At 41.3% G+C, this 26968-nt stretch overlaps 1 protein-coding gene across 8 annotated transcripts in view; it reads left to right on the top strand.

The window, feature by feature from the left end:
• Positions 1-26968, top strand: part of rims2a (regulating synaptic membrane exocytosis 2a) — a gene marked incomplete at its 5' end in the record, with an annotated part of 144434 nt that overhangs the window by 31034 nt on the left and 86432 nt on the right. For all 8 annotated transcript variants that reach the window (XM_080039832.1, XM_080039830.1, XM_080039833.1 and 5 more), the window contains one exon: positions 10152-10417. In XM_080039832.1, the coding sequence (XP_079895958.1) occupies positions 10152-10417 (266 nt within the window). The remainder of the gene's footprint in view (positions 1-10151; positions 10418-26968) is intronic.

Here is a 26968-nt window from a genome sequence, read left to right on the forward strand (position 1 = left end):
GGGCCAGTCAAGACAGGGTTGGCCTGTGAGGAGGAGACGCCATTGACCTCAAGTGTAGGTTACCAAGTAAACCATGCCAGCATAGGTGACCTGGGTTGGACCTTTTTTTTTAATTCAATGATTTATTATGCACTATTTAGTATGTGGCATTTAAGTCTATCAATAGACAAACCAAAAACAAACCATTTAAATGTTAATATGGGTGTTCTGGTGAAAGTGTCAATGTTAGAAAGTAAGTAGATTTTATTTTAGAGATGTGAAAGTTGTTGTATGCTTACTGAACTGTATTTGCTAATACAGAAGAATACAAGGCTTAAGTTGAGTGAGATTTGTAATACAGTAAAGGCACATAGTCCGCTGCAGGACTATTGGGATATTGCTCTCTGATTGTTTTGAGTGTTAATGCTTGTAGTCGCAGGTGGACAGAAGCTTTGATTACTCTGCCAGGAACAACGACCCACATTTTGGTATAGCCAAGCAGCTTGTCTGAAAGCTTGTGTGTCAGTGAAAGAGGTGGCGGTGGTGAAATCTGCCCTTTTTCCATCCGTCTAGTCTTTCCCTCTCTCACAGATGGTGACAGCAGTGGCGAGAGAGATCTTGTTCTGTGAAACACCATTGAATATTTACAAGTCTCGATGTCTAGGAGAGCCAGCAGAGCTATGGTACACTGGAATATGATATAGAGGGACTGAGAGTTAAACAGCTGGTAAGGGAATGTAAGCTTGTAAAGATGGGCCCATGTCTTCTCAGTAACCACGTTTAGTTAAGTCTATGACCCATTTGATATATAGTTAAAATGAATGGCTTTGCCTTATCACAACAAGCTGAATGATACATTTAAAAACCCTACGTTGATAACAGTCACTGCTTATTGATGTGCCAGGTGGCTTAGCCTCAACAGTATATAGTTGAAGAACAAAGTACAGAGGGATGTTTTGGGGGTTAAAAAATCCAATGCCTTTGATATAAATAAATTGTGTTATGAAGTCGTCAGAATTCCTGCTTGTCGCGGTGAAGCTCCCCACCATTTCCTCTGATGTGTCTTCAGAAGGGCCTGAGGAATCAACAGTCTCTGGGGGGAAAGTCATTTGTGATTAAAGCAACTCTTGAAGATGTTACATGTGTTACTTGTCCCCTCAACGTCCCTGCCATTAAATTGAAGGGGAAGTGCTGCTCTTTCAAATTCAAACAGCATTTAAGTGAAGAGCAACGTTTTAGTAAATTGATAAGATTTGTAAGTCTTTAAACAGCACCACCAAAATCATTATTATTGATTAACATGTAGTAATCCTAACACGCAATGTTAATGTATATAACTTTGAACTGCATGCAATGTTACAGTATCTTTGTGCCAATGAAGATAGTGTTAACAGCCAGTAAGAAACAGTTGTTTGTATAATGTGATCGAAATGTGTGGTGCACATCATTAGCATCTATGGTGCAGAGCTTGAGAACATTTGGCTAAGTATACATGTTGCTCACTTGTATTTGGGATTTTTATTTTTGAAGAATACTGCACATCTCTGTATTTTCTGAACTGGCTGTAATTCCACTATTATTGCTTATTGCACATGTTTAGCTGTGTTTTCACAGATAAAAGAAATCCTGCAAATGGGAAAGATAACTGGCATAAGCTCACTTGAAAATGCTGTTTAATTTGCATTTCTGAACCAATATGCTCATTGTAAGAGCCTGTTTGTCAGGTATTTTAAAGCTACAATCATCAAATGAGAAATCCATTCATATTATGTAGAATTGAATAAATACATATTTAATAAATATTTTCGGTGATTTTAATCCACATGGGCCAAGCAGCTATGTTGTAATGTCTGGCCCCATGCCATCATGGTCCTGCAGCTGACCACAGGAAGAGAAATGCATAAAGCTATCGATGACAAACAGCTGCGTTCTCTGTGTTATTGAAGCCCAATATCCAGTCACAGCACAGACTGAGTGGGACATGACACAGTGTGCTTGTTAACGCTAACACAGGAAGAGCACTGCCAGTCAGTTGTTCTGCGTAACCGCGTTCCTCTCTCTGTCCGTCTATTGGACTGTGGGGGGCAGAGCAGCTTGGACGCGCCGCATATGTAATGAGCTCCCATCAACTCCGGCACAGCACTGACTCTCTATTACACATGAACTAATACAGCGGTGCTGGGGAACAGAACGTGATTTTGACGCGTTATTTGCTCGCCTCACATGTTTTTTCTCCGAAGACCCTACGTAGGGCTACGGGATCGTTTGCACGGTTTAGTCCGATTGGAATCCCTAATTCTTCTCATTGACTGTCGTCTTTGGATGCTGCCATCGCTTCGTTGGTAGAAACGGAGAAGGAGATTGCGATGGTTTGATGGGATCGGATGTGGTCAGTTGAGTCCCCGGTGTAACCTTCACGGTGTTTTCAGCATACTGCCTGTGTTGCCAGGACTGGGAGGGAGCTGTCCGCGGTGCTGAAGGTCGGGGCAGCGTTCTACCCGTTTTCATGAGCAGTCGTCACCACATTATCAGGACTTAATCCCCGGCGATCTTTCTGCACAGACAGTGTGTTCCTTTAGCGGCACAATGGGTAAGATGAGGGAGCACGAGGCTCTGACTGCATTGCCTTTTTCACCGCTCATTTTATTTGCCCTAAATGGGACCACTTCAACACTCAGAGAATATGTACTGCCGTAATTGTGTTCAGAAAACCTGTCTACACACCATTTCAGTCGCATACGCCCTTTTGGAAATAGAGCATATCTGTAGGCTAAATGAATGTATTTATTGAAGTATTTTACCGACATTTATTTTTGCTGTCGAAAATGACATAATGTTGTGTCAGTGAGCGAGTGTTTTTATTTTTACCACGTTCATTTTACACGTCTGAAAGAGGCTGAAGGGATTTCTCTGTCAATTCATTATGCATATCTACAGTATTTCCCCCCTCTTCCATGTGTATGAACTTCAAACAACAAACATAAATATTCATCAATTCTATTATTATTACTAGCGCGCACACTAAAATTAGAAGCTCATTAAAATGTAATTCACCACGTGCAGCCAGTGTTGGAGCATGTGAATGTAGGCGCTCCCCTTTCATTCTCATTGGCTGCCAAATGAATCACACTAAAATGCCCTGTAAACTTTTGATTCTGGGTTACTGCCTCAAAAGCCTAATGTAATCCGTCGCCTCCTGGGCTAAAACAGAACAAAATAAGACCGTTTTTTTTGTTGTTATTTAGGTTTATCACAATATAGACATGTACTGTATACAAACTATAAAAACTTGCTCTTGCATTCAATAACAAAATACATTACTTTATTCACTAGCATACAAATGAATTGTAATGAATGTCATTGTGCTAGTTTTGGAAATAGTATACTTGGTAGGTAGTGTTTAATAGTGTCCCTATTGAATCAGGGGTGTTCTGAGGAACACTCCGCTCCTCCAACAATAACTCTTTAATGAGTGCTTCAGTTCACCTCGGTTCAGGTGAAGGAGAGAAACACCAAAGCAATATGATACCTATGACAGGTCATTTACGGCCACATCAATATTGCAGCCTGTGCCATCTCTGTGCTTTACTTTAGTTCTTTGTAAAGATTATTTTCTGCTCTTTCAAGCTCTATTACTTAGCTGACAGGATACTAGGTGAAAGCAAATTCAATGAAATGTGGTTTTGGACTGGAATCAAAGCAAAGAGGTTATCGTTACATGGTATGCATCTGGCTACTGCCTCACCAGGATGTCCAGGTAATTTCATCTAACTATCAACGTCTAACTTTTAAATGAATGGAGGAAAAATATCATTAATTGAATATAACATTGGAGATGGCTTTCCATTTGAGCACACTGTGCCTGAAAGGATACTGCTGATTCACTCTGGAGCCTCTGTTAAGTAATGTTGTAGTGCAGTTTAATGGCCACAAGAGAGAGCTCAGTGCTCTCTCTTACTGCAATTCTAGTTGGTGTGTTTGAGTGGATGCAGGTGCCTGTGTGTGTGTTTGTGTGTGTGTGTGTAACTCCCCAAGGAACATTTTGAATGGGGCAGGCCAAAAAGGGCACATGTAAAATGCGGTATTGAAGCAAGCATGTTGTTTTATTATATATATGTTATGTTAGGACTATTCTATACAAAACAGGGTGTCTTCAAAATCTAAATCACATATTTATGAACAAGGTAAAATGGCACAAATCATTTTGGAATAGATACATTATTTATGTCAAATAGTCTTTCCTTCAGTGGCATCCTTGGCTGGTGTATATTTTGTTATTTCAAATAAGCAGCATTTTTATTTCTTATAAGCAGAGCCACAGTCTTTGTAAGATTATTTTTTTGCTGCTATCCCTGAAAACACCTTCATTCTGAGGAGAAAGTATTAGAAAGGAAATGATTTATTGATCCCATGGCACTGGGTGTTTGTTTCCCTTAATTCAGTGCCTCAGTAAACAGCCTATAGCACAGTTAATAGAGTATATATCTTCCTGGTATGCAATGTGTGGTGGTGCTAGGTTTTTAGCTTTCTATTTTTAGCTGCAGGTTCAATGACTATGAAATGTGCAAACACAGGGAGAAATGGCTCTGCCTGAGGGCTGCAGCCCCCAACCCCCAGCCTGCGCTCAGCCGTGAAGAGTTAAGCCGAAGGGGTGTGTGTGAGTGTGTGTGTGTGTGTGTGTGCGTCTGTGTGTGCATACATGCATCTGCTGTGCAGTCTGTGTGTCTGTTAGAGAATGAGGGATGTTACAGTTTCCCATCAGTGTGGGTTGTCATACTATCTTCCACAGATGTACTGTCTGTGAGCAGACTCATGCTGTGTGATGCCTCTGCCAGTTTGACTACAGACAGAAAGAAGTGTAATGACTGAAACAACATGTTTCTGTTGCTGTCACATGGTACTGGGATACAGTATGATTACACATTTCCCTGAATTTTGTTATCTCTAAGATCTGATGAATTTAGAACAGCATTATATAATATTAAATCCCATTCAGCCTGGATGAGACCTGAAAAAAGCTTTTGATACTATAAATCATGAGATCCTTCTCAATAAGCTTGGGAATTATGGCATTCGTGGGATAGCACGGGACTGGGTCAGAAGTTATTTACAGGACAGGAAACAATATGTGAAATTAGGGGAGTTCACATCGAGATGCTTGGATATTGTTTGTGGGGTCCCTCAAGGGTCAATTTTGGGGCCGAAATTATTCCTGCTTTACATAAATGATATATGGAAAGTTTCGAAGGTCTTAAAGTTAATTTTATTTGCTGACGACACAAACATCTTCTACTCGGGGCATGATCTGAATAATATGGTTGAGACTGTAAACATTGAATTGACTAAATTACATGGGTGGTTAAACCGAAATAAGTTATCATTAAATTTAGAAAAAACTAAATTTATGTTGTTTGGTAGGAGAGCAGCAGAGGTCACTGTGAAAATACAGGTAAATGGGATTGATATTGAAAGGGTCAAGCAACACAAAGTACTAGGGGTAATAATTGATGACAAGCTAAGTTGGAAACCACAAGTTAGCCATCTTAGGGGCAAAATAGCCAGGAGTATTTCTATACTTTGGAAATCACAATATTTTTTCAATCAAAAGGCCTTACTTGTTTTATACTGGAGTTTAGTTTCCCCACATCTGCATTATTGTGCTGAGGTGTGGGGAAACACTTACAAAGGTAAATTGCACCCCCTGGAGATCCTTCAAAAAAGGGCAATAAGAATAATATATCAAGCAACTTACAGGGCACACACCAATAACTTCTTTATTGAAGGTAGAATTCTCAAATTACGGGACGTAGTAAGTTACCACACCGTACAAATGATGTACAAGGCTTCAAAAAAAAGCCTTCCTGTCAGTTTACAAGCAATGTTTGAAGACAGAGGAGTTTCGCATGATTTAAGAAGAAAAAGAAGATTCACAGAGAAAAATATACGGACCACACTTAAATCATTTTCGATTTCTGTAAAGGGTATTAAATTATGGAATGAACTTGATGATGATATCACAGGGAGTTGCAGTTTGCAAAATTTCAAAAAAATGTATGTCTCTAAAACTATGGAAAAATATACACTGAAAGCCGAGCACTACTAAGCGGAGTAAAGGTGAATGGCACTATCATAACATTATTGTAAAGGAGAGGTCAGGAGAATGACTTGTTTGGGTTTGAATACTTTGGCAGTTGTGTTTAGACTACCAGATAACTGACTTTGAAAAGGCCTGAATAAAAGGGCAAAACTAACTCTGCATTGTACAGAATAATCAGAACGGAGCAGAACTGATCTTAAAAGCTGAAGCAAGTGGATTAATCATGGAACTACTATCTTGGTCGCTGAATGCCATTGACCGCGTGTTTTCAACCAGAAAAGCGGGAGCTGGAGAGATACCGTGTCCTGATGGCACCTTCCTGTCCGGTTACGCACTGGATAGCTGGAAAGAATGGAAAGTGGTTTGCCTGGCTGCATTGGACATTGAGGATGTTGAAGATGTATACATCTTCGCTGGCATGACGGTGGGGATGATTGCTTTGGGAATTGCTTTGGGAACTGCTCTGTATGTCCAGTATCGCAAACTGAAGAAACTGATTGTTGCACAAGCGGATGGGAGGGACGGAAGATTTACAGCGCTGAAAGATATGGATGGAGCAGCTGTTCGGGAGGGGATAGCAAACCTTGCATCCAGTATTGCATCTATCAAAGGAGACATCACAGTTATCAAAGGAAAAGTCGCTGGAATCGATGGCATGAAAGGAGACATCGCAGATATCAAAGGAAACATCCAAAAATTGGCTCCAGTGGATGGAGAGGATATCGATGAGTAATTAAATTCATCGGGAAAATGGAAAGCATGTCAGTTGTGCAAGGTCAATGGATATGGAAAATGAAAAGTTGACTGTGTATTGGACTGCAGCTTAACAGACAAAAAAAAAAATAATAATATGCAAAATTGTGTTTTCTTCCTTTTCCTTTTCATTTTCATTTTTTATTTTTTATTTTCATTTTTTATTTTTTTTTACTTTTCTATTTCTTTAAAACATTTTTTAATTTTTAATTTTTTCTGTGATCAGTAAATGTGTATCTGATTCTGAATCTGATGAAATTGGGGGCGGGACTCGATAAGCCTTAGGCTTCTTCCGTCACCCTTCGGACAACACAAATTAAGATGTATGATGTGAAAGAGATAATTGTGTATTGTGTGGAATTGTCCGAAAGAATAATAATAAATAAATAAATAAAAAAAAAAATGTCTGAAACCATTTTGCGTCATTAGCTTAGGCTACTCTTTCCTGCTAAGACGAATCTTGTAGCTTATATTTCACATGATTTTTCTATCAGTTGATACAACTCTTAACATCTCAAAATGCAATGGCAACCTCAAAATAAGGTTGCTTAATGCAGTTCATGTAATGTTTATGTAATGTTTTGGACATGTGAGGATTCCAACCTGCAGGGCATTTTCCTTACTTTTGCCCCTCCTGACATAACTATTATATAAATATCCATTTTTTAGGCCTGTTTTTTGGAATACTAATTTGCTGTTAGGTATTCACTGATGAGATAAAAGAGCTCGACAAGTGGAGTCCAAGGGCTGGAAACGTGGTTAATTATTATTGGCAGACCGGAGAGGTACAGAGAAACTGACTGTTGAGTGCAGTCTGGAATGGTAAATATGTGGTAATTAATTAGAGGTATAAAATAATCAGTTTTATTAATAGAGCTCATACTCTGAAATTCACCTTACATTTTGTTATTTCTTTTGAGGATACATGATGTCTTGGATAGAATTCCTCCCATTAAAATATTTCATGCGAAAGTCAGATTTAGGTTAAGGTTCGATCCTTTGCTTGCTGCTGAATAGGGAGATCTTTGGCAAGGGGGAAGAATATGATTCCAGGAGGGAATATTTTTCATGTGTTGGGAATTTAATTAGAATTGTTTATGGGTTTTAAGTAGATTAGGATATTATACCTTGGTATGTCCACCATCCTCCTCCACCATTTTTAAATAGGTCCATTTTGGATGATTTCTATGTAGAGATAAGCTGTCTGATGGGATTTTAGCTAGAACCTTCCCTGCCTAATATGGGGAACCTGCGACCTCTGGGCCCCCAGTATCTAGTAACTTATGCCAGCAGATCCTCCTGTCTACTAAAATAGAACTAAAATAGCCAAGCAGGAGGAAATAAGTGTTTGAATCTAATGACACTCTACATGTGATCATTCCATTTAGAAATACATTTATCTGAAATCTTTTCTAAGATATACTGTTACCAACAGTCATACCTGTGTAAGTATGTACATGTGTGTTACTTTGTAGTACAGGTAGTGAGACATGTGGTTGATTAGCAGGAGAACTGGCCTTGGTGGCTCCCGGGTCTTAGCTGATGACTCATGGTTCACTGCTGGGCTCTCACCATGACCCCTGTTAAAGAGGCAGTCATGGCCTCACTGGCAACACTCCCCTGGGACAAATAAAGCAAAATTTGTAGCCTCCCTGCTTCCATTGTGTGTCGGCACTGTTATAGCCTATCTGTAACATTGATAGCGGCTCATGAATACCTCATTTGTCAATATCACATTGGCCAGCACATGCTGCCTGTGGTGTGAAATGTAACAAAAATTATTCATAATTACTAGTGAGCTAGATGTACAGTATATTGAAATCACAAATACTGACTTTCAAGCACATTGTACATGTTGCTGCTCTCACTCTGTTATTCCTAAGAGGAGTACACAGCTGCCAGATGCTGCCAGCTTTATACAATTCCTCACATATTTTGTACAGGCGCCCTGCTACTGACCAACCAATAAGACCATAGTTCAGTGACAAAGACATGATGTCTTCCCTGACTTCCTACCCATGACAACTGACATGTTTAAAGTCCTTATCTTGAGTTGTGTAATTGGACAACTGTTTTTCCCCTGCTCCAGCCAGGGATCCCATAATGGTTCTTATATTTGCCATTGCCAATACTTTACATTTTGTGCTACAGGTTGTGATCCCTTTGATCATTTATTGTGTTTCTTCTGCAGCAGTTACTATTATTAGTCTCTTTTATTTGATTAAAACTTCCTGAAAAAATATGGCAAGCTGCAGACCAACTTATGGTGGGGTGAGGCAGCATTCAGAGCCCGCTCGCACTAATAACAGTAATGCACTGACTCAGCATTGAGAATGTAAAGGCGGGGAGTGTGGTGGGGGGGATGCAGTAGTTCTTGGCCGCTCCACTCGTTGTCTGGCCTGTCAATCATTTGGCAAGATGTTAGTCTTCTTAAGCACACAGGGTTGCTAAGTCTTAACAGGACAGATGTGGTCAAGGGGTGCAGGCAGGAATGAGATCCCTGTTTTTCTGTACAAGCAAGGTATTAATTGTAGCAGATTTTTGTCTGAGAACGTGTGTGTATGTGTGTGTGTTTGTAGAGTGATCAGGCCTCCTTTCTGCTCCTGGATGTATGAAGCTAATGGGGTAGGCTGGGTGCTGGGGTGCAGATAAAGGCACAACATCACACAGCAGTTAAAACATCCATCTCTTCAGTGCTTGTAGAACACATCTGGAGTAATACATTATTTTTTTCTATTTATCTTAAGTGTAGTTACAGTTGGATTATCTCTCCTTAAAATGCTAATAATCTCTGCAATAATTACACATGTATGCTCTGCACTGTTGCAGTTTGCTTTCTAGAAACAAGAGCTCAATGCACTGCATCATAACGAATAAGAAAAATGATCTGATGCGCAGTAGGGCAAGATAAGCACATTTAATCTGTACTAAAATCTACTGGGATAATTTGGACTCACAGACTCAAAAGGTTCAATAATAAAAAATAAGATGAACCCATATGGGTTTACCTTTCGTTGGTATAAAAGGCTGCTGCATGTGTAAAATATTTCATCATTCATTGCCCACCTCATCAACTTAAGTTCAAGTGGAACTCTAAATGTTGATTCCGTTTACAGTTTAATCTCCATTTGAAATATTGTTAGATGTACTTAGTATCTGAAAGGCTGCCATTTTGGATGTAAAATTATTTTCTCCAAGCAAAAATGTACAGCTTTACATAACACAAACACCAAAATCACTCCATTACAGCTCTCATCATAGGTTATATAAGACAACATCTGCCACTCCAAACCTACTAACACCTCCCCTTTCTTCCCTCCAGGTTATGTGGGTATGCAACTTGTGCCGAAAACAACAAGAAATCCTCACCAAATCTGGGGCGTGGTTCTATGGCTCGGAGCCTGGTCAGGTGCCGGGTGTGTTTGAGGGCGGGCCACAGGGGAAGAAGGCCAAACTGCAGGACCAGTACCGGGGATCCTCAGGGGACCTGACTGCAGCTTCAGACAGAAGCAGACATCACCTCCTGCCCAGACAGTCCTCACTGGACAACGGTTCGGGGCTGAGGTACTCCGACGCATCCATAGACAGGTCAGTTCTATGTGTGAAAAAAATGCATACACCCACTATGTTTTCCATATTAAACTATATCTTCTTCTTTTTTTTTAATAATGTGTTAAGTCAAGCAGGTTGTTTGATCAGAGATAATGCATCCCAGAAGTAAAGAACTTGCATATGATGCCTCTTCATTAGTGTGCATGGATTTAAATCCACAAAAGCCTATTAACAATAGCGCCTATACATGTGGACAATGAATAAGTTGCTCAGAAGAGTGACTCAAGCCTAGCATAAGAACGATATCTCCTAGCAAGCCGGTCAAGTTCCCATTTCAAATGGGCCACACAGAAACTGTATCTGGCATTAACTCAGCAATTCTACAACAGTCATCCACCCACTCATCTTCTCTCTTCTTCACACACACACACACACACACACACACACACACACACACACACACACACACACACACACACACGCACACGCACATGCGCGCACACGCACACAAACACACACACACACACACACACATCACATTTCAACACAGATGGTTTGAACCATATACAGTAAGCTTAGATGGGATGCTGGGCGGTGAAGGGTCTTTAAAATGTACACCTAATTGCAATGCTTACAGTGTGTTGCATTTGTCATATGCACTTATTGCTCCATACAAGTAGCACAGAGACTGATGATGCCAACATACTGTGTTAGTGAATATTATATCCAGTTGCCTATTTCTTGATACTGATGTCATATAAGGTAGTTTATTTGATGTCCACATGGGGGCTCCTTCCTCTTTGGTCTTCCAAAGGGAGAAAGAGAAGCATCTAGTCAGTATCTACACACACTCTCTATACTGTAAATATATTTCCACATCAGAAAGGCAGAGAGCCAGTTCAGAAAACCGCTGTCTTGTCCTTTCAGTTGTACGGTAACTAAACATGTGCGCTGCTACATATGTGCACAACAAAGCTGGTATCTGTAAAATGAATGGCCAAGGTCATTTTGGGAGCGGTGAAACTCTGGAAGAGAACACACCTTGTATTTCTCTCTTGTTACAGTAAGGCTGTGATATCAGGTTTTGTTTTCCATAACCCTCGGCCCGTTAAAGCAAGCAGAGCCCACTGGCTAACACATGGTTTGCCTCTCTGCTGGTCTTCTCTGTCCACACGGTCTTCCCAATGGGGAAACTGAACAGTGGTGTGCTATGTGGTGAAGAGAAAAACCCATTAGGTGGCCTGAATCCAAAAGGTGGGCGGGTGGCTGTGTGTTAAACCTGAGTCATATTTAAATTCCACATATACTGGAGAGGTGCTGGGGGAGAGCAGGTCAATTTGACTCACGATCCAGCTCCTGTGCCTTTTCTCTGATGTCCTTGTATGCTTGGTCAGACACTTCCCCACTTGTTTAGTGCAGTGAACAATCAGCATGCACTGTGTCCACAGTATGTTGAGAGACAGACGGTGTCCTCTCTCTCACATTGAGATATTGTATTTACTTTCAATTAACACATGGGAGAGACATCTTGAGAAATTGGGTTTAATTGACTGATATGTAGCTCCAAATGGATTTTTTTGACGGATATATCCAACATATCTGGCTATTCACTAGCAGTGAGTGTTGGAGATAAGTGGACATAGTGTCAGTGCTTTCACAGTGGAATAAAGCTGCTATGCAACTGTGACACACACTAAAAAGCATTTTTATAACTCCAAAGTAGAGACATGTTTCTCCCCTGTCTTGGTCAAATTCTGTTCCTGTGCTCTCCTTGTTAAATCTCTCATCCATATTGTTTCTATACACTCTGCAAAGTGGCGTAATAAAGAGCAGAGCATCCTCTGTAACTGCAAATTGTACTTATAGCTACACTACCATAACGCTTTAAGGGTGATGCAGGAGAACAGTATCTTATGTCTCAATGCAACTGGGGTACATTATTCTTCTCAAATGGCTGGCTGATTTAAGTTGTGTTTTAATAGATGATCAGATCGACTATGGATCAGACTGCTCCACATATTCGCATTCCTCCAGTCCCTTCCTTTTGTAGTGCAGGCCCCTTGACACTGTATAATAATTGATTGCATGGTTGGAGAGGTGGAGATGGTGGAGATTGGCATTGCCTACATTCGCAGTGACACAACAGGAAAATGGCTGTCTGAAATGCAAGGGATAATACTGATGATGGATAGCAGAGAGTCCATAAATAGAACTCCCACTGCATAAGCACCGGACCCACTTTCATTAATCTTAAGGAATGTTTAAATGAACTCCTGGATCTGTTCTGCTGAAGAAAGGAGGGGAAAAAGCTGACAGTCTGTTTATAAGGAGAAATAACTTGGGAAGGCTTCTAATTTATCTTGCTCTCGGAGGTGTCATTTGAATGAACACACAGATACCCTGAGACAGCTGCAGCGTTTGGGTGAGGCTGATGAAAAAACAATGATAACACTGGCATTGGAACATAGTCACCAGTGACATTTTTTTCAGATTCTGCATTTTTCTTAACACATTCAGCCAGGCCGTGTAACCATGGGGTCTGCAAGACATGTTACAAGGGAAGAGGAACAATCTGCATGGACTGGCCCCATAACATCCAACCCATGCTAGTCATGTATAGAGTAATATGCACAGTTAAGTTAATCATTGTTTAGTCTAACCTAGTCCAATTCAGCTTTACCCAAATCCGATGCTTATATTTCATCAGTCACTGAAATGAGCCTTCAAGTAGTAAGGGTCATCTGAATATTCTGCATTATGCAAGCAACACAAGAAATCTGATACTGGGAAAAATTTGAAATAAAGCTTCAGTTAATCAGTTTGATTCTCAACCACTTATTTGGAATTAAGACCTCAAGTGAGCATACTTGAAATGTCCATTGACTTTTGTTTTGTATTGTATTGTATTGTACTGTTTGTGTGTAGAACTACAGTAAGCATTGGAGCTGAACCAGGAATTACATTGATTGATTGTCTTTATTTCGAACATGCAAGCAATATAATTAAAAACCAAAATAGTAATAGATGAATAAATAGAAAACTAAATGCAAAAAAAATAAAATAAAGAACAGATATCAAAACTCGGTAGGAGGAAGTAAAACAACTTATCTAGTCCTACATTACATTGTCAATGTAATGGATTGAACAGTAGGGGTTATATGTTAAACTTTCAAAAATACAATTAAATAAGGGGTTTGGAAAGTATGATTAGTGAACATATTTGAACCGTTTTGCTTTTATAGTCGCCTTGTGTACACGGTTGCAAAGCGGGTTCCAGCAGCTTGTCGCATCACCAGATCTCAATAGTTTGCAGACAACATTTTGACATGTCACAGCAGTAAAACTAGAAGAAAAACTTCTGCACACCGTCGGAGGGAGGTGCAGTAATACTATCGGAAAAACTCCTGCACACCGTCTCGTTCTTTCCCTGAATTTATTTCATAAGCAACGTTTGGGTCACAAAGACCTTAATCAGGGGTCTCTGTGACCCAAACGTTGCTGATGAAATAAATCTATCAGTGAAAGAACGAGACGGTGTGCGGGAGTTTTTCCTAAAGTGTTACTGCACCTCCGTCCGACGCACCTGTAGTAAATAATAAAATGAATGACGGCTGAATTCCACACAGCTGCTTCAGTGTCAGGGCCATGCTCATGGTATGCTGGGACACTGAACTGGAACAGAGCCATAGTTTATTAGCAGCACCTGATTTTATAATTTGAAAAGTCTGCTGTAAAAAAGACCTATTTTATTGGTCATTGACATCATGCTACAAATTGGTTTCATGGCAAACCCCACAACAATAAGCCTGCTGGTATTAATCCTGGATCTTATTTTGATATTTATCAGTATTCAAATTGTTGTGTTGTTTCATCTAAAGGTTTTAGTCTATATGCAAAGGCCTGAGCATTTTGCTCTAATTTTGAATTGAGTACAATGTTTCATACAAGAGGCTGGATAGCCAGCAGTTGATGGTTATTTAACCGAACACATCCATGGAGCTATGCAGAGATAGAGATGTGAGCCATTATCATCAGAATGATAACATTGGCACAATCCTTTCAATATGTTCCTTACACTAGTTGTCTAACATCCTCGTAAGACAAGGCTACAATAGTGTACTTACTTTGAAGCCTTCTTATTATTTACCGCTTGGGTAGGATTTGGCTGTTAAAGATCTGACTGACACACATACAAACAGGTCATCTTCCTGATTAGGAAATTGATTTTATATCTGTAGCAGAACTCTTTCATAGAATACCTTCAGCAAGGTTTAGAATAGTGATACATATTCAAGTGGTACCCCAAAAACCATGGAAAGCATTGAATGAATAAGGTACCCCTTGGGAACCCCCATCCATATATGTGCATTTCCTAACAGGCAGACCCTCCTCATTTCAGGGCTATTTGACCGCCCTGTTATTAGTGATGAGGAGCTGATGCTTTTAAGCCATATGGAGTATAAGGATAAAAACTGACGACCGCATCGCCTCTCTGCCTTGTGTGATATTGTGCTGTGCTCGTCCTTAAGAGTGCACGAGAGAGGATGGAGAGATATGGCAAAGGGTGCGCACGATCCCATATCAGCTACGTCTGTGTGTGCGTGTGTGTCTGAGTGTGTGTTTGTTAGTCAGCTTCTTTTTGTGCGTGTTAGCGCTGGTGTGCACTCATCATAGGCGACGGCACATATGAGTTGAATGTGAGGCAGCAGCTGATGCGCCGGTAAGGGATGCTGCTGCCGCTGTTAGCTTCCGTGTAGGATGCTTCTCCGCTCCTTCTCTCCTCCGGGCGCTCCTTCGCCTCTCCCCGCACACCAACAAGACATTTCTGCTACAGCGAGAAGAAGAAAAGCCTCGTTAACGGCACCGGCACTACCTCATCTTTCTGGCTTCAAGTCCGAAGCATTATGACCGAAGGATCCCGCCCGGATTGCGACTCATCTAAGGACACTTTTTACCAGGAGCGGCAGGAAAAATATGGAACTTGATCGGCTTCTTTTCTGCGTTTAATGCGCCCCGGGGAGATATTGATCAGAAAAGACTGAGAAGGTATACTGTATGTGTGGCGGGGGGCGTCCGGAGACAGCACATGCTTTGGGATGGATTGTTGGTGAAAGGAATAAGGGTGATCATTTACAGAGGATCAGAGAAAACGGAGGGGGAAAATGCAGTTTGAGACATTGCGTCAGTTCTGTAGCTCGGTCTTTTCACATTTCAACGGGGCTCTCTCGGCGCCTCAGAACATCTTGCAGACGGAGCTGTTCGAACAGGCGTTGAGCAACATCGGGTGAGTGATTCCTTTGTAAAGAAATGCCCTGATTAACGAGGAAGGGCTTCCCCGCCGTTGGTATGTCAAACGAGTATTGGGGTGGAGGGGGTTGTTGCGTTTATCGATCGGCAGCCAGCCTGCGTAATAACAACCTACAGTGTAGTACTGTTGCCGCTGCAGATATTTCCTGGCTGGATGATAGGGCCGATCATCGATGCTGCCGCGGTTTGCTGTGAGCTCGTGCGCACACATGTACCGTGAGTTAAGGTAGACTGTGACAATGCCGAGGTGTGACTGTGCTGTGCGCGTAGTCGTGTGTGTGTGTGTGCGCGCGTATACCCCAGCGCGCCTCTGCTGCAGCATGTGTGCTATACTGCCTCTGCTGCTGCTGTGCCTGGGAGGAGAACATGGGGGCGAGGATGAGAAATGTACATTTTTAAAAGAGTTCAGTGCTGTATACATTTGACACCCACCCCATCCCGACACAACCACACACACACACACGCACACGCACGCACGCACGCACGCACGCACGCACACACACACACACACACACACACACACACACACACACACACACACACACACACACACACACACAGAAGCCATTATGTTTCGGTAGCAGCAGCTATGAGTTGTTTTGTAAAATTGGATCTAAACTGCTGAAAACCGTTAACAAGCATGCACATACTCTTAAGCACATGTCTTTACACAATGTATTGTGCTATACTTTTTTATTTTGACAATCTAACATTTTACTACCCTTTTAACACACACTTAATAACACAGTATTACTAGAATCATTAGTACATAATACATATTTTGGATTAGGTTTAAAAAGTGCTTGGGTGGTGTAAAGAGAGTGAGAGAGAGAAGTTGGATCTCACTTAGATGCATTGGAGCATATTATGATTAGTCCGCTAAATGCTCCATTCCCCCAAGGAGAGGACCCTGTTCATCTGGCTAGGCATAGCTGTTAGACACATTATGCAGACTGCAGAAGGGCTCCAAACTTGCAAACAGACTCACGTTTGAGCAGCCGCAGGGGCAAAAGGACACGTTGTCGTAGGCCTCTATTATGTCTTCCTATAGACGCAAGCCCCGTATCTCCACACCATGCACTGTCTGTCTCTGGGGACTGCGAGTCGCTCCCTCTTGTCCCCCACCCTACCGTCAGAAATAATTTACAGCAATGCTGGGCTCTCTGCCACCTCACATTACATGGCCAGGACACTCAGCCACTGGAAGGGCTGGATAGGGGTCTCCGTGATCCAGCAATCATCACATCCATCTGGCTAATTAAATTGAACTTATTTTCCATCACTTTTTTTCTAATCCAGGCAGGACTATGCCTATCATTTATTTGTTTTATTTTGTTGTATCTATATATTCAGCTACTTGGTACAGCTAATTGGTATAACGTGTGTCTTGATTTTTTGTATTTGCTGTTCCAGTGTATAGAGGCCCATGTCCACCTGTATGTCCACTCATTTCTGTAAGTAGTACCGTTTAGCTCACTGGCACAAAAATGCACAAAACAAAACTCTTTGCAAACCAGCAGTGTGCTGTTATCAGTGGCTAGGCAGCTTGGCCATCCATTCGATCAGGGCTGTTTCTGTGTGAGTCTCTTTCTTTCTCTCTCCGTTTCTCTGTGGCCCAGGCCAGGTCTGCTAATGGGCTGTATGCTTTTAGATCCAGCTTCCATGTATTATGCATGTGTGCGTCAGCAGAGGTCCTAATGGGGTGTGGGGATCTGTTCTTAGAAGGCTTGAATGGTTTTGAATTGAGTGGTCACTACATTTAAACTGCCCCCCCTCCCTCATCTAATATACACACACTGCTGCTATGGCAGCTCTTTGTGCTTGCTTCTCTGAATAGCCCCTAGACCAAAATGTATCTGTTGTCGGACTGTTGTATGAAGCGATAGAGGGGATGTTGTTGAGTTTGAGGTGCACATCATGTTGTCTATTCCCAGATGAGCCTTCTGCCAAGAGTGATTTTATAGATGGGATATGAAAGACTGCACTTGTTCTGAATAGATTCAGTGTTTTGGAAGCAGCATTGTGTTTTCAAATCCAGGATATTAAATAAAACCCATATTGCTCCTGTTTAATGATTCCAAACCGGCCGCACAATCTTGGGTGTGATTTTAGTGAGTCATCCTCATACTCACAGCTGTTCACTTCATCCCACAGTCTCATATATTGTCCTCCTGCAGTGACACCATACTTGCAGCTGTGTACCTCTTCATTTGATAGCATATATGTGCAGTACAATGTGCACAATCACAGGTAGGAAGAAATCCTAACTGTTTCCACCACTGTCAGTTTTTTTCCCAAAGTTCCTCTGAAGTAGAAAACCCCAGCTTTCTCCCCCTCCCACGCCCTCCTCCGCACTTGTCACCACAAATTATGGAGTCGCCATAGTGATAAGGTGTGATGTTTGATCAATAGAAATTAGGATGTTTTCCCCATGTTCTTCTTGATGAAAGAAAGGCCTGATTCAAAAGATGGAAAAGGGCATTTCAAATAAAAAATGACTACAGGTGTACGAACAAGACAGCAAGCAAGTTCAGCAAGTCACTATTGATTGGCTAGATTGCTGATTTTGATCTCAAATCCTACTCCCTGATATGTCTGGAGGCATACTTTTGCTGGAATGTATTGCTTTCACATAACACATTTCAGGACTACTCATGATTCCAATACAATAACATGCGCAATACAGTTAATGTCAGTTATTGTACTTTTGAATAATTCATTATTTGCATTTCTCAAAGTTTATGCCAACTAAAGGACTGATGCAGTTAAAAGTGAATTTGAAATTGGAATTAGTTTGACTCATTGGGAATCATGGTGATTTTACGTCAGTTCAATGAATGGGGTTCCTTAATGGGATATCTTTACACCAAGAGCTACATTTGAAAGCTAAATTGTGTTTACCAGCTGTAGATTGGCATGGATAGGCAATGTATGTTTGTCAGTGCAGTACCTTTACTTTTTTGCCAGCAGAGCAGTGTTACATAACAAAGTCATTTGAGTTCAGGCAATCAAACTAGTTTTCCTGACAAGCTTTTACATGTTATCTTTGATTCTTGTCAGTACATCATTTTGAAATATCCAGTTCTACTCATATGATCATAGGCAGGCATAATTAAAGCACATACAACATCAGTGACAATCAAACATCGCAAAATAGATGTGGAGTTTTTTCCTCCGCTGTTTTGTGCATGATTGTTCTACATCTAAAGACCTTTCGAGTAACTTAATTACACACTGACATCCATGTAGCATAGGATATACACACAAGCACACGTATAGTGGGTTCGAGGTGACACGAGCTCAGTGCAGAGACAACATGATGAAAGTAAACTGAGATAGGAAGACAGAAAGTAGCAGGAACGCCAGTGTGACAGAGCTGCAGACCAGGCAGACATAACGGGCTGCAGCTTGTGGGACTCTGAACCCCTGGAGCCCCGCATTCATGTTGATGTGACAGAACTGGGAGAGGAGGAAGAGAGACTGCAGACCTAGAAACCGCAAGAGACAAGGACATGGCACCACAGCAGTCCCTCCCTTGGCTCTTCACAGTCCTCCTGGGCCCCTGTGTTTCTGTGATTGGGGTGTATCCACCTTGATATATCATTGGCCACATTGTATTATATACAACATTAACCCTTACCCCCTGTTTTTACCTATCTGCATCTTAAAGTAGGGTATGTTGACCGAGTGTATATTTAGTTTTTCCAGCAATGCCCTGCTTCACATTCCCCCAGTTACACATTCATGCCCCCTATGTAAAACTGGAGAAATTGGGAGGTAAATGGCTTGCTTGAAGGCAAGGCCTACCCACATTTTCCTTCTTTTTACTTCTCTGTGAGTACTTAGAAATAGCATCTTGAGGGTTAGATGTCGGAGTCAGAGTGAGGCCACGTCCACACGTACACATAGGCTATAGGGGAGAGTGGCCTAAGTTGTGCAACTTTTTACTCAAAGTGATTTTAAAGTGAGGCCTTGACAGTTATGTCTCCAACTCAAATATGTACATATATTTCAGGATGTTGTGCATCCCTGGCAATAAAAACTTTGGATCTGGAATAAACTGTTTAAGAAATATAGCTTTCGGAAAAAAAGTTGTCTTGTGGCACAACTTGCCCCCGGTGTGGTGTAAGTTGTGCCACAAGAGAGAATACCATGGGGTAAATTGTGCCATTGATATATATCTCATAAACTGTAATGCAAGACAAATCCATAAGACAATTACTTATTTAAGGTTTATTTAAAGTAAATAAAGTAAATATTTTACAAAGATTGAAGGTAAATTTTCTTAAACAAGGCCTAGCAGATCTAGGTGGTTTTGCCTGCAAAGCTCACAATGACAAAGTCACCATTATCATCTTTCTGGCCATCTGAACTCTCATCAGTGGTGTCGTTAAGTGGAACGGAGATGTCAGTCTCTTCTGAGCTACTGTAGACAATCACTTTCTTTTTGGTGACCAGCGTATACAGCCATGCCACTGGCACAACTCTCAGAAATGTACTTCGCACTAGTTGCTCCGTGCTTGTGACTGCCACCTGACAAATGTGATTCCCCCTCCATTTCTGCCTTTAAATCAAGGCTCAAAACCCATCTGTACACCCTGGTTTTTCCTCCCCATTAACTATCTTACCTCTGCACTATCTTTGTTTATATTTATGGATATATGGGCTTTATGTATTTTATTTTTGTTATTGTTATTTTACCTTCATTGTTTATCTACTGAATGCACTATGTACAGCACTTTGGACAGTGCAAACTGTCATGAATGTGCTTTTATAAATATATTTTACTTACTTACTTACTTACTCACATAGGCCCTTTGGCACAAATCACCCCAACCCCAGAATTTTGTATAATAGGCATGATGCAGCAGTTTAGGGCTGACATTGTGCTAACCATATAGACACAAAGTGTAGCATACTAAAGCACTAAAACATGTGTCAAATGTTTTCAAACGTGTCTATAATTGTTCAGACACAATAATCAAAAAACCATGATCATGGAAATTTTACTTTGAAAGGCAAAAAACAGTTTTTTCAGCTTAAATGTGCTTATATCTTATTCCATGTTTCTCCCTTCTTTACAGGATGAGTCAAATGGATGGCTCTTCTTAAATATGTGGTCACATTTCCAATTTCTTCTATGGTTTTCTAGAAACAAGGGATGGCACACTTCCCAAACCGCACAACTTAGGCCACTCTCCCCTATTAAAAAAATAAATATTTCACTTTTCCATTTGCAGAAAAATATACCTCCACTAACAACTGTGTTTTAGAATATCTCTCGGTTCACATGACAACCCAAAAAATTATGAAAACTTTGACGGAAAAATGCCAGGCGAGTAGGTGGCGATAATGTGACTTCAAACACCACAGAATAACATTGTCAGCATGAGTTCTTCTTGAGTGAGGGTGGCACATGGTCAGTAGATTTAAACAACTGTTTGCCATGCGCAAATTGAGGTCATGATGCCAGCGTTTCTCGAACCTCCGATTTTCTAGTCCCCACAAATACAGAAATGACAGTTTTACGAAGTTTTCAAAACGCTCCGGTTTTGGTGTCAGGCTGTGATTTTTGCTTGTGGACAAAAGACCATAGCCACACGGGATAAGATAGGGTCAAATACTGGTAAGTGTGGACATGGCCATTCAAACTGTCTCCTAAGTAGTTCTTAAGTGACCTCCGCCTCCCCCCCAACATGGCGTCACAGCTCGCCCACACTCAGCCCACCCTCAGCCCCATGGTGTTGTACCCGGGTGTTGGCGGCACTCAGCAGCTGTAATTAAGCCAGCCCTTTATTGGTTTTGTCCTCGCCTAGGGAGACGTGTGCAGGAAGAAGGGAGGCCCTGCTTTATTGCCTGGGCGTCTAAGAGAGGGGTTATTATGATTGCACACTGGAGAGAGAAAGAAAAATAAGAACATAGAGAGAGAGAGAGAGAGAGAGAGAGATGAAGTAGAGAGTGCTGGAATGAAACCAGTGAAGAGGTAGAGGGGATGAATATGCGTGAGAGACAGTGGAGGCTGAATCGATATGCTCAACTCCTCTCTGCTCTCACCAAATCATATCTCAGTTTCAGACCGAAAGTGGGAGAGGCCCAAAGAAATGGACTGAGGGAGAGAGAGAGAGAGAGAGAGAGAGGGAAGCTAGCAGTGGACTGCGTAGCAAGATAAGCATCAGGCTAATGTCCCCAGCCCCAGGCCTGCTGCCACTGCTGCTAATGATGATGCCCAGAGAGGGTTACGGGTTCCCATAACCCGGTCTCATGGCTAGAGGTACACCAGTGTCACCTGTTAAGAAGTATAAAACAAATAGGTTCAACTGCCCAGCCTGTTCTCGGCAATGAACAAGACAGGGACGGTAGACAAAGGAAAGATGGAGAACTTTTCAACAGAATTGCTGAGCGTTGACATCTGGGCTCTTTTCATGCTCGTGGAGCGAGACTGATTTCCTCAAAGGCTGAATAGGTGCGTGTGCACATGCATTTGTGTGAGTATGACCCTCAACCTTAACGTGTCGTTAATGGTTGAGTAACGGTGGGCACAGTGTCCTCCCAGTCAAGCTACTATTTCAGTTTGGGCATCAGAGGCCACTTCCAACCCCGCCTCAGGTCCTTAACTGCTTCCTCTCTCTCCAGTCACTGATGGAGTAAAGAGAAGGCTGCTGAGCGGCATAAATGTGAGACTCAGCTCTTCTGTGTGTCTGTGTGTGTCCTTGTGTTTCTTTGTGAGAGTGCATGTGGTGACGCTTGCATGTTCATGTGTTTGAAGCCCAGTCCCTAGGAGGTCTTTCTCTCTCTCTCTCTCTCTCTCTCTCTCTCTCTCTCTCTCTCTCTCTCTCTCTCTCTCTCTCTCTCTTAAAAAGCCTCTTTTCTTCTGCTCCCCAACAGATGTCTGATGTCATCTTGTTTTTAAATAGCCAAGAGAGGAAAGAGAAACTGCATACGCCGCATGGATAGTGCTTTGCTTTCAACTATACGCCTTGATGTGTGGTGCTATTTGTCAATGTCAGTAACCATTTAACTGTTTATATAGGGGTTAAATTTAACTACTTTTGCTGCAGTAGCTTACCATCAGTGTAGGACTGCAGGCAGTATGCCGTACATTATTCCACAGATCCTCCTATGCCCTTGATGGTCAGTGGGGTTGCTAATTGAAAACCAAAGCTCTCACCTCCTAATGGCACTTCACAGCATCATCATTCTTGTTTAACATTTGATTTATTGATTAAAGAGGCTTATAAGGTCAGACCTTTGGAAGGTCAAGAGGTGGACTTTCTTAGCTAAATCTCTCACTGCAGTAAAGTCCACATGACACAACTGAACAAACAGTAGAATCAATTTACATGAAGTCGTTTCTGTGTGAATGGATTCCATTTTCAATCCAAATATTAGTTTAAGAGAATGTAGGGTCTCTAAATGTACAGGTATTATGTTCCAGGAATCTGTTTAAGTGATTGGGTGATTCTCCTATTACTATTTCCTCTCCATATGAACAATTGAACGGATGTGCATGCATTGTTTCATGAACTGCTTTATAAGTAATCCGGTTGCAGTGCCCCAAATCCAAATCTATTTCATGCTCCAATTTATTCAATTACCAAAAATACACTTGGAGAAGCTTGTATGATAAGCCATAATGAAAAAGCTTAATCTAAACATCTGCGTCTATCCAGCCCAATGCTATCATCATCCGTCTCAATCCCTAGCCTGTGCTCAAATCCTCTTTTGCAACACTGATGGTATTTCATAAACTCAATGAGATTAATTATTTCCATATTTTGCAAACATTGCACCGGCGTTTGCGCAGCTCCCCTGTCTCCTTGCACGTGTACAATCAGCTCAGTTCATTTGTGTTGCAAATGAAGCGGCCCTGGCAGGTCTGGGCGGCCTCCCCGGGCCTCTTCTGCCAGGCAGTGGAGAGGAGAACCCAGCCGAGGAGTGATCAAAAGCCTGTAAACACACAGCACAAGAAGCTCCAGTAACGCCTCCACTCCTAGCCTTCATTATTTCTTGGAGTCTGCTGGCTGGAGTTAATGAAACCCCATGTAATATTCATTTCATTCCCACTGTTTACTAGTTCATTAGGTGTTAGGATGGTAGTTGATCTGATCTCCAGGGGGTGGCAAGGAAGGGGAAAGAAGCTGACTTTGAAGATTTTTTTTCTGTTCTCACTAGATGGGCTTCCTTCCATTTATTCATACGTATGTCTCTGTTGAACCTGTCAGTAAGAAGACCATTCACAGTCCCCTCCTTGCTCATGAACTGTATATCATTCTCCTTTGCCCTCATCTCATTCACCAAACTTAAGTACTAAAGTTGGGCTCTTTTGGATTTTGGTGCAGTGGTACAAGACAACATAAACCAAGGAACTGCCTGGTAACATCTGTATGAAACATCATTTAAAGACCATGTCTGTACAATACAGACAAGGACAGTGCCACCAGTGTTTCCCCCATCATTGTCTTGAACCTCTGCCCTCCTGAGATTCTTAAAAGAAATCATAAGCTATCTCTTTTTTTTTTAAATGCGCCAACATAGAAACAGAAGTAATTTATCTACGGTCTATTTTCAATAAACAAAACGCTTAGGTTATTTATCAAATTTATGTGCAGGGAGTGTCTACTAGCCTGCTGCCTTGCTTCGCTCTCTCCTTTTCTCTGTTTTGTTAAGGTAGGAGCTCTACCGACGACACACACACACACACACACACACACACACACACACACACACACACACACACACACACACACACACACACACACACACACATATTGTTGTGTAAAACAAACCAAGAAACAACAAACTTTTATGACAGATTTTTGTAACAAAAAAGAAAGTTGTAAAAAGAAGCATCTGTAAAAAATAAAATAAAAGAAATGCAAAAGGCATTGAGCTGATAAGAATGAGGTTCACCATCTCCTCCCATCACTAGTTGAAGTGAACTGCTGTCAGAGCCGTGCCCCTCTGGCCAGTTGAGCTCCCTGGCTCACGGCATTTGTTACAGACGCTGTCCTATGCAATTACAATTAACCCACACAGCCCTTTGGTCTGGGGCTGGCTCTGCAAAGGTCTGACTGTGGGTTCATCGATTGAGACGTTGGCTTGTCAATGCCATTGAGTGCAGGAGAAAAGTTCTGTCTGCTGAGCACACAGGGACACAGCAAGTAGCTTTTTCACCAGACCAAAGGCAATACTATGCTACAAAGCTCACATGGTTTTAAATTGAGGAAAAGGTTCATGAGATAAGCTGCATGGGAACAATTTCAAACGTAATCAGTATTTTTGCATATGAGCGGACATTTTGAAGTACATTTTCAGTTTTGTTTTTAGAGTGACCTAGCATTGCTTTAAATAATAATTTGTCAACCTCACAGTTGTTGCATCTATCTTCCATTATTATTTTAAATGGGTTTTTCATACCATTAGTTTTTGGGGATAAAGCAACAGTGTAGCTCTAATGAAGTAAGCACTAAGATGGTCATTGAACAAAGACATATAGATAGCTTTCCCTACATCTCATTATGTGCTAAAACTTTAAAGCAATTTACATTTTTCAGACAAGTATCTTCTTCCATATCTACAGTAAGTCTTTGTTGGCTTTCCCAATCTTTTCAATCCTTGTACTTAGTAGAGCTGCACAATGTTTCTTTGATCTCGATGTGTGTGTGTGTGTGTGTGTGTGTGTGTGTGTGTGTGTGTGTGTGTGTGTGTGTGTGTGTGTGTGTGTGTGTGTGTGTGTGTGTGGGTGTGTGTGGTGACATCTCTCAGACAAGGAAAGTGTTTGCGAAAACGAGCTACGGAGGCACTGTCTTCCCATAATGCACTGCTTCCTGTCTGCCTCCAGGCAAGCCTTCTAGCTGCCGATGTGCTTGCATTTAACTTAAGAGAGACATGAGGGGAAATGCTAAGAAACTGGAATTGAGAAGATTGAGGGAGCAGAAATGTATAGATTTTATAAGATTGCATGGAAAAGAAAAAAAAATTGTGGAGGTAATTCAGCATTTTCACTACAAAATACGATAATTGAATATGGTTGCTCCAGTGGAACCTTAGTGCAGGTTTCCTTTTATTATGCCTTTCTCACTTTCTCAAATGTTGCATGTCTTATTTGGCACACTGTTGGACAAAGCCTGTAGCAAGCACACTTTTTGTACATTTTGCTGGCATAAGTGCTGTCCTTTGTCACTCAACTTAAGAAGGCACATTTAGTACATCCTAAATCAGACCCTTAATGGATGATAGTTCTGAACGTATACACTCTGAGCAGATAGAGATTTTCAAAGTCTGCTCCCGGATGTGAGGTCTGCAGTGTGTTGCTGTCAGTTCTTTGCAGTCAGTGCATAACAGAGTTTGTTAAGATGGGCTATCAGTGATACTGTAGGTAGCATGCATGTTGATTTGATTATGCACAGGGCGTAGATGTAATAGCAGTACTTAACATTCAGTGTTTCTTCTAAATAAAATACTTGTCACCGTTTCAACTTTATCAGCATAATGTTTTACTCAGGTACTCAGTATCTGCTGATGAAATGTATGAATTGTCCAGCTTTCTAACTCTCCGTCTTTATAATGTGCCCAGAAACGACTTGAGCGTGACTTGGCTCTCATCTGAAATGTATTTCTTTTTTAAGAAATGAACACTTTTCTTGAAGTGATGAGAAGTTACATTCTGAAATCAAGTGACCAACACATGTCTGTCTAGTTTGTGTATTGGGTCTGTTTACTGAGATGTCTTCTCTACAGCAGGTTTTTGGTGAATGATTCCACAGGAAACTCCTGATATGACATCACAATCCACATTCTACTGAGAATGTTTAATGCACAGTGTTCCATATAACTCCTTATAAGGCAACACACTGTATTATAACACTGTTTATAACTTAACCCATTATAATAAGATGAACTTGGTCACTACATCCCCCCCCCCTCAAAGTTATAACCAATCAATAATCATAAACAAATGTAAGCATAACTAAACTTAACAAATCCCTATTATTATTATGACCAGCTCTAGTATAAGCATACTCAAAATAATTACACAAAATGGATATATTTGCAATTGAGCAGCGTGCAATGGCCAGCAGGGCTCGCTTTATCATCACTGTATGGCATACGATAACTTTTGGCCCAATGTGACACTTTAAATAAGTAAAAGAAGAAGAATTTTGATTTTGTTAACCGGGCCAGGTGCCTGGCAATAAAAAGGCTGAAGCATACATGAGCAGGCTAACATGATTAGGGGTAATGTTAGCATGTGTATGCTAAATGTTAGTAACCAACTGT

Source organism: Ammodytes marinus (genome assembly GCF_949987685.1).
Source record: "Ammodytes marinus genome assembly, chromosome: 13".
Classification (NCBI taxonomy): domain Eukaryota; kingdom Metazoa; phylum Chordata; class Actinopteri; order Uranoscopiformes; family Ammodytidae; genus Ammodytes; species Ammodytes marinus.